We start from the raw sequence: 9,666 nt of genomic DNA, 5'->3' as shown, positions 1-9,666 counted from the left end.
ACGAATGTAGTATTTATAGACGTAATCAATCAAAATTCCATATTAATTTCATAGTAAATTTTGCACGGAAACGTGATGCTTGGAAGATTATCTATAGGAAGGGAAGGATCAAGGTTAAAGTTCTTATTGGAATTTTGTGACTCAAACAAGCATTTGGTTGAAAGAATCAAAACTGTTAAATAAAAATATATTCATATTCTATTTTTTAGGAGAATTTTAGGCATTATTTAAATTAATTAGTTTAGTATATATTTTTTAAAAGTCAGTTACAAATTATGTAGTATAAATATTTATGCTTATGCTCAATAAAAGATATCAGTTTTCCTTTTATTCTTTTGCCTCTTATACGTTAAAACCAACAGTTCTCTTAATGTGGCGTCCACTATGTTTCATGGTGTGCGGTTTAAGTTGAGATGATGCGACAACCCCTGTGATAAATAACGTATTGTCCCTGCTTTGCAAGAAAATACGTAAACGTTGTTTGTTTAAATGGCGGAAGTGGCATAGAAAACAGGAAGGTGAAAAATAATGGCGGTGATGTATTTGAGAACGAGGGGTTATGTTATGATGCTGTATATGAAGTGAATCATTATCATTATGAGCTGATTATAAGTAAATTAAACCGATGTTGATTAGCAAAGGGGGTAGGTTTACCGTGTAGCCAGCCAGTTTTGTGGTCATAGGAATTCACATGTTGAATTCAGAGCTCACAAGCCGAATAAGGCAAATATGTTGACGTTTTATTTCAAGAAATCACGCAGAAAAGAAAAGAGAAAAAAAAAGGTCAAATGAGAAAAAGTGACACCTCACTCTCATACCCACTCACACTTCAATGGTATGGTAAGTGTGTGAAGGCAGAAAATATGTTAGGTAGTGATGAGTCCTAGAAGAAGAAGAAAAGGATGACCCATTAACCGACCAACCAACAACACACACATCCATCCATCATATTAATTATATTATATCATATCATAACATTATCCCATTCCTCCTTTTCACTATTTATGAGTTGTGCTTTGACAAAACCTGGTTCAAGGGATTGCATCCAATTCAATGTTCCTTTGAGTTGACTTCATTAACATCAACATGTTTATATGCACGCACGAACGAACAAAGAAAGAAAGAAAGAGAAATATCAAACCGAATGAATTTTAATTTGGAGGCATTGAAATTTGCACCACAAACTACGCACAAGCCCACAACTAATGACTCAGAAATAAACATATATATGCTATGCTATGCTATGCATGTATACAGTGAGTCAATGAGTTGAAAAAGAGGGTTAGGCTGAGTGGGTTGATATGGGTGAAAGCTAACCTAATAAGTTATGTAAAGTGAAGCTTTGGAAATGAAATATAATTGTATCATGTAATGCACCGACACACATTAAATAATGCCAATGCATTGCCTCCTTAATCTCACAACATTTCAACTTCAAATTCACCACTTCATTCAAACTACCTAATCTCCACCACTCACTCTATATTTCCTTTTATCAATTATTTCCTATATATGATTTAAATCAATCAAACTGCAACCATTTATCTTTTATTGCATCTTTCAATTGTTTACTTGTAAAAATATATATCATTTCAATAATTGATTACTATACTCACGTGTACTATCAAATAAGTTTCTTATTATAAATACTTTACGTAAAACATTTTTTCAAATATTTTATTTTGCTTAATTAGCCTACGCCTCCATGTATACAGTCTGATGGATTGGCCAAACCTTACTCAATCTTTTCAATCCATAAAGCAACTTGTTCAATACATCATTCTCTTACACCACATGTCCATCGCTACTCTCTCTCTCTCTCTCTCTCTCTCTCTCTCTCTCTCTCTCTCTCTCTCTCTCTCTATATATATATATATATATATATATATATATATATATATATATGTTTTTTTTTATGTCGCAAATGTACACGAGTGGATAGGGATAGTTATACCACCCATAAAAACAATTATACGAAAGTTGAATGTAGATATACTGTATGTTTCCACTTCAAATTCCTTCTTTTATTTTATATTTTTCAAAAGTGTAATAGAATTTCCAATACGGTATTATAAGTTACTTATTTCAGGTCAAATAAAAATGATATTGTTGGTAATTATTTCTTTTATTAGTTTTTTAATGATTATTATATTCACAGTTTTTTGTTGGTTTAGGGTTGATGTGCAGAAAAGGAATTGCCGTCTTGTTCATTATGGTTTTTAATGGACAGAAAGAAGGAAAGGGCAAATAGCCTTTATTGACTTTCAGATAAAATAACATAATTTAATTGAAAAAGTTTGGTATGAATGGAAAATAAGAAGATAAAGACATCAGCAAAAACCCAAAAATATATATAACCGACTTAAACTTTTTCCACCCAATATTTCTTTCAATTCAGAAAGGGATTCTGCTTTTTCCTTCTTCAATGAGAAATAAAAAACCCTACCTAATATTTTATCCAACTTTTCTTCACTGCAAATTTATGTTTAATGTTAGAAAATAAGTAAAATGTAGAAAGTAATTTATAGTTTATAATGCGAAGGGTGAATGGTAAATGGATGCATGTGCTGTGTCTCCACTTGTCTCCCACTTTCCTATCAAAACATCTTTTTGCATTAATATAAATATTTATATTTTATTCATAATTCTTTTTTAAGTATATACATGCATATTTGAAGAATAATGTGCGTGCATAAAAAATTAATATTTTTATTTTTCTGCTTTTCTCCTTCTGAAATATATATACTATATACATCATTAATTAAATATATTTTGTTTAATTCTTAAAGTTCTTTTAACCTCATCATTCTACTTCACCTTTATAATTTGCACCAATAGAACCAGTTCCTGGAAATTGTGGTATTTTGACTTCAAACAAAAAAACACGTATTATTGGAGGTATATTGATGCACACTTTGAAAAAGGACACTTTACTTTTTTTATAATAACCTTTTTGTCTTTGAAACTGCTAAACAAAATAACATTTTTTTCTCTTTTTTTAGAGTAATTTTTTTTTTTTAAAATTATGCTTGTTTTCTCTTTGAACTCTATTATTGTTATTTTAGTGTAAACATCACTGAAATCACACATTACGTGCAATGGTTAAACTAACATAGTGTTGAATACTACATTTATTTTCTAGAATGTGAAAGAGTTGTATGATTTTAAGTAACAAAATAAAAATTTCACTCTTTCAATCCACAACTTTCCACGTATAATCCAAATTCTTAATGGCCTTTATTTACTTATGTATATGAAATTGCAATGGATTTTTGTTTCATTAATGTGATATGGACTAAAAGTGTGTCCTATGGTTTCTATAAAAGAAAAAGGATATATATGATCAGAAAATGTGAGCATCATTTTGTTCATAAATGATTAAGCAGAGACAACCTTTTGAAATTGTCTTTTTGTCCTATTATATTGTAACACACCAAACAAACCTCGTTCATAATTGGTCGTGAGATTCGAATCCCAGGGTTGTTAACAACTTCATTCTGAACTCGGAAAATGTCTTTTGAATAGAAATAAAAAATAAAAAATTATGTGTTTTAATTTGTAAGGTATAATTTTAAGCATAGATAATATAAATTTGAATATATTGTTGGTTAAAAAGTAATTTGAAGTATGGTAAGAGGTGAAAGGTAGAAAGTATGAAGGGCATATTGAAAAGTGGAAATGAGTGTTGTTAAGAAAAAGTAAAATGTTTCCTCTCAATTCAATCAAATGAATGTGGGTCAGATTACAACACTAAAGTCAACCTCATATGGACAATTCCACATTCCTTTTTACAGTTAATTTATCATTTCTTCAGTTTAACTATACATTCTTCATATTATTTTCAACCCTCCATAACATCATCCCTAACCATCACAAAAATTACAATAAATGTTAAATAATAATAATAATATATTTAAATATATTTTTTGTCTTTTAAGTATTGCTGGTTTTAACCTTGTACAACAACTTTTTGGTTAAGTCTTCTGAATGTCTTTGACAAAATGCTGCACTCTCATAAAACATCAAAATATTTTCAAAATAATTAAACCTCGATCATGAACAGTTAATAAACAATACTAGACATGATTAAAATATAATTAAGCAAGTGTTAATTCATAAACAGTATCGAACTTAAGAGGTTATCTATAAATAAATAGAAGTGAATAATATAGTAATATTTTGTGTATATACTTCCTTCTTAGGCCGAAAACCAAACAGAGAACTGAAAAGGGATTCCCCTACACCCAATACATAGGAAGAGTGGTCTTTTGGTAACAACTCTCAAAGGATACTCAAATTCACAACAATCAACTCAATGCAAACATATATCTAATTTAATTCTTTTTAAAATATTTAAGATAAATAGTAAGAAGCCAAGGATGAAAATACAATATTAATTATAAAATGTTTCTAATTTCAAAATTACTCATTTTTTTAAAAGTATTTCTCTTCTCAAGATTCTAACACTTAAGTGAATCAATTACATATAATAAATGAGATAATAAATAAAAATAATTAATTTATCTCGTGCTATTTATATTATCTTGACATGAGCTGATATATAATCGATCTGTGGTTACAGTATTTATATGTCTTTGGATATATATAAAACATAATAACACAATATTAATGATAATAGAAAAGTATAAAAAAAAGTAGAATATATTGAATTTAGAAGAGAGGGTGGTGGGCCCGCAGAGAGGAAAGTGAGACAGGAGAGCTTAGATGTTGTTTAAAGGTTTGATAGGATAGAATAGGAGGAGTGGGTCCCGCAGAAAGCAAAAATGTTTGTGGTGTGAACTGAATGAAGAAAGAATGAGAACTGAAAGCATCGGATATGGGTAAGTTAGTGGCAAATGGATCTTTGCTTTTTCTTTTCTTTTTCCTCACAAAAGACAACACATCTTCTTCTGCAGACCTCTCCTCAACCACTATAAAACAATCTTCCACTCTCTTCCACACATCAACAACAACAACAACTATACTATGGAGACAGCTAAAGTTTCTCAAGAACAACCTCGTCATGCACAGCCAGAATCTTCCACTCTCGATTGGAGAGGCAGACCCTCTAATCCTGCCAAACACGGTGGAATCATTCCCGCTTCTTTTATTCTTGGTAACTTCTCTCTCTCTTTCTCTCTTTCTTCATAACCCTTCTCCATGAATGCATGGTTTTAAGTATATATATCTCTGTCTACGCCAGGGTTGCAAGCATTTGAGATAATGGCAATAGCAGCTGTGGGAAACAACCTCATAACTTATGTCACCAATGACATGCACTTCCCTCTCTCCAAGGCCGCCAACGTCGTCACCAACTTTGTTGGGACTATCTTTCTCCTCGCTCTCCTCGGAGGCTATCTCTCCGACTCCCACCTCGGCAGCTTCTGGACAATGCTCATCTTTGGTTTTCTGGAACTTTCTGTAAGTCAATACCTTCTTCTCTTCTCCTCTCTTTCTCTTTCTCTCTCTCACCATAGCCACACGCACTTTATCATCGACTTTCTTTCTTTTCTGTCTGTACTCCGTACTCTATGTGTTGCTCCTGACCCCCACTGTCACAGCTGGACATCTATGGCGTTTCTTGCCTTTCAAATCAGATTTTCTCACCCATCGTTTCACGTGGAATCTTCAACTACTCATTTTCAATTCTTTTTTTCTTTAAAAATATTAGTTTTGTTGGACTCTTGTTTGGCACATCTGTACTTGTCTTGTTCCTTCAGAGCCTCTGCTGAAAATATTATATTTTTACAGGGTTTCATTCTGCTATCGGTCCAAGCTCACGTTCCTCAGTTGAAGCCAGCGCCGTGCAATCTGTTAACTGACGGAGAACACTGCGTGGAAGCAAAGGGCTTCAAGGCGGCGATATTCTTTGTGGCGCTGTACTTGGTGGCTTTGGGGAGTGGCTGTGTGAAGCCCAACATGGTTGCCTACGGAGGAGACCAGTTCGACCAAGACAATCCCAAGCAGTTAAAGAGACTCTCCACTTACTTCAATGCAGCGTATTTTGCATTCTCTCTGGGAGAACTGGTCAGCCTAACCATTCTTGTTTGGGTTCAAACTCATTCGGGAATGGACGTGGGCTTTGGTGTATCCGCTGCTGTAATGGCAATGGGACTCATAAGCCTCATATGTGGCACTCTCTATTACAGGAACAAGCCCCCACAAGGCAGTATTTTAACCCCTATTGCTCAAGTACCCATCTTAAACCATTCCACTATTTTCACTCATATAATATAATATCCATTTATCATATTCATCATTACTGTAGCAACACTAGATACAGGTTTACTTATTGCTTGTTATCTACATCTCATAATGTATTTGTTGAGATTTTTCTCAAAACACAGGGACCTAAAAACAGTCTAATCCACTCAGAATATATGTTCGTTTAAGTTAAGTTAAATGATCCCAAAAGTCACCATTTTGATTTTCTGAAAATCTTTGTAACATGTACAGTTGTTTGTTTATTATATTGGGTTGTTCATAGTAAGTTGTGCATGTACGGGAATGTTGTTAAGTAATAATGTCTGTCATGTTGGCTGGTCTGTTGGACTCTTAAACTAAAACAATCAAGTTTTTACCTTGATCTCGTCTTAGGTACTTGTGGCTGCAATTTTGAAAAGAAAGCTGGCTCGACCATCGAACCCACAAATGTTTTACGGAAGCCAAAACAATACCGGTTCTCTTCTCTCTGATAAATTCAGGTACTTTAATGTTGCTTCTATTGGTTTTCTTTTCTTTTTTTCATGTCATCATCTTGTGAACCCTATTTTTTCAAACAAAAAAGCTTTATAAACCTCGAGATTCAGACTCTTCATCCAAATTTCTGCCAGTACATGCATCTTTGCTGATCAATTTTATAACAAATTTTGTACTCGCACTATCAGGTTCTTGGACAAGGCTTGTATCAAAGTCCAAGAGGGGACAGACACAAAGGAAAGCGCTTGGAGATTATGCAGTGTTGGGCAAGTTGAGCAAGTGAAGATATTGCTATCGGTTATTCCCATTTTCTCGTGCACCATCGTTTTCAACACGATCTTAGCACAACTGCAGACATTTTCAGTCCAACAAGGGAGGGCCATGGACACCCATCTCACCAAATCCTTTAGCATCCCTCCCGCGTCGCTTCAGTCCATTCCCTACATTTTGCTCATCGTTTTAGTCCCTCTCTACGACACCTTCTTTGTCCCATTTGCCAGAAAATTCACCGGTCATGAGTCTGGAATCTCACCTTTGCGGCGAATAGGTTTTGGTCTTTTTCTGGCTACCTTTTCTATGGTTGCAGCTGGTCTGATGGAGAAAAAGAGAAGGGATGCAGCTGTGAAGCATAACGAGACCTTGTCCATTTTTTGGATAACCCCACAATTCTTAATATTTGGATTGTCAGAGATGTTTACAGCCATTGGTCTCCTTGAGTTCTTTTACAAACAGTCTTTGAAAGGGATGCAAGCATTCTTGACAGCCATCACATATTGCTCTTATTCATTTGGGTTTTATTTGAGCACAGTTTTGGTTACCTTGGTGAACAAGATCACCTCGACTTCTTCAAATGGTGGTTGGCTTCACTACAACAACCTTAACCAGGACAGGCTCGACCTTTTCTACTGGCTACTGGCTGTCTTGAGTTTCCTCAACTTCCTCAACTATCTATTTTGGTCCAAACGTTATTCTCATGCTCCTTCCCTGTCCCAAACTAATGCCAAGGAAATCAATCCATACGTAGAAGAAGATGACAATATTCCCTAGAAACTTAATTTACTCTTTTTTTCCTAGCTCTCTCTCTCTCTATATATATATATACATAAAGTTATCCACAATTCTCCTTGTATACTCTTCAAATTTACAGTTACTGTAAAGAATTATATATGAAAATGCCTTAGTATCATATTTCACAAGCTTATTATTACTCTTGAAATTTGACATGCCGATGAATAACTCAACCGATTAAGAAATTTTTAACCAAAGCTCAAGTGAAAGAGTGTATTTTGACAAACAAACGTCGAAAACAATAAAGAGATAGTGAACCGTAATTTGACAGAGAGTCCAAAAGAAATATTTCAAAGTAGACGATGAGATGCTGGGGCATATCCATGTTGTTCCGAAGAGTTGTGAAATATCGATGTGAAAGAGCATTTAGTTGATAAATTTTGAATATATGTAAATTTATGAGTTGTTGTGGGTGAAATTATAGTTGAGAGAGGAAGTTGTGGATGGTGTTGTTCTATTTTACAATGATGTAGGGTTGTGTATTGAGACATGTCTGAGACATGTTTTACTGTTGAGGGCAGAAACATTTAAAATGGCATCCTCGTAGGACAATAGTTACATAAAAATATTGTTGGCTAAAAGATGAACAGATTCCCCACTTACCCCCAACAAAAATGGCACCCAGCCCACTTTCGTCTCAAATTTATCATTCTTTTCTCCATCATCCATCCTTTCTGTAAAACTTCCTACTTTCATATCATTGGTTTTCAAGATTTAAAAAAATACACAATTTTAATCTCAATAGGAACTTATTGTCAAAATTTTAATGCCATTAACGTTATAATTAACTCATTCAGTTCCACTTTATTTTTTACTTTTCGTAATTTTATCTTTCTTTAATGTATATCGGAATTTATTAATATTGAATTTATTAATATGTTGTAATAAATTATCAAAAACTGTAAAAATAAATAGCTAATGTAAGAAAAGTGTCTTTGCCGTCTACTATGCCATGAAAAGGTGTAAAAAATCATAATAAATTAAATTACTTATAAATTATTAATTATAATAAAATCATTTAAATAATTATTTTAATACATTATATTATTAATATTAATGAATCAATTAAAAGTTAAAATGAATTTATTATATGTTTAATATATAGAGAGAGAAATTTAAAAAAGAAAAGTTGGAGTGGCTAGCTTGGTTCTAGTTAATTTGTTTTGGGTTAAGTATGTTTTTTATCCTTTAATTTTTAGTTAAAATATGGGTTATTTTATCTTCAAAATTTTAGTCTAGTTTAATCTTTTAATTTTAAAAATGTATAATTTGATTTTTTTTAATCAAACTTTGTTAAGTTTATTTCATGTTTCAAATGTGTTTTATGATAACATTTTAATTATTGATGCATTTGATACAATTTTGCTTTAGTTTTAGCTGAAAAACATATTTAAAACGTTAAATAAACTTTACTAAATTTTGTTAAAAATGACTAAATCAATGCATTTCACAAATTGAGAGACTAAATTGAATCAAAGTTTTAAAGATAGACTTAAAAAAGTCAAAAACAAAAAACATTGATATTCAATGCCCAATCCAACAAACTAACGGGACAAGCAGACTGAATTAATACATGACAAGTTAAAAGTCCTGATTCAATCCCTCGGTTTGTAGGGTGTTCAAAGTTGTTCTCCTTTTTTTTCAAAAGTTCACTATCATCCACTTTTTGCAAAAACGGTGCACGTTAGTTCTTTTTGCTTATGGCGTTAAAAAGATTAACGACAGAGTCGTCCAGCTGACAAAAAATTGATGAGTTGCACAGTTTTGGTTGACGTGTTAAATTGAATTGTTGATTCATCCTGAAAGCAAAGTGATTTATGGTTGTTGTTCCCAAATTAAGTTGCAAAGTTAGGGTTGTTAGTGATTCGTGCTACATTTGTTCTCAAATCTAAAAGCAAA

The 9,666-nt window shown here is 32.7% G+C and overlaps 1 protein-coding gene across 1 annotated transcript; it reads left to right on the top strand.

Annotated features, from left to right (window-relative positions):
* The first annotated feature begins 4,676 nt into the window (after positions 1-4,676).
* On the top strand, positions 4,677-7,885 carry LOC106765709 (protein NRT1/ PTR FAMILY 4.3). The gene is made up of 5 exons (XM_014650414.2): positions 4,677-5,116; positions 5,204-5,421; positions 5,752-6,192; positions 6,598-6,704; positions 6,888-7,885. The coding sequence occupies exons 1-5, from the start codon at positions 4,987-4,989 to the stop codon at positions 7,744-7,746; spliced, it is 1,755 nt and encodes a 584-aa protein (XP_014505900.1). The 5' UTR covers positions 4,677-4,986; the 3' UTR covers positions 7,747-7,885.
* Positions 7,886-9,666: the final 1,781 nt, after the last annotated feature.

The sequence above is a fragment of the Vigna radiata genome, chromosome 7, assembly GCF_000741045.1.
Source record: "Vigna radiata var. radiata cultivar VC1973A chromosome 7, Vradiata_ver6, whole genome shotgun sequence".
In the NCBI taxonomy this organism is placed as follows: domain Eukaryota; kingdom Viridiplantae; phylum Streptophyta; class Magnoliopsida; order Fabales; family Fabaceae; genus Vigna; species Vigna radiata.
Note: the sequence above shows the minus strand (reverse complement) of the source record. Positions and strands in the feature narration are given on the sequence as shown.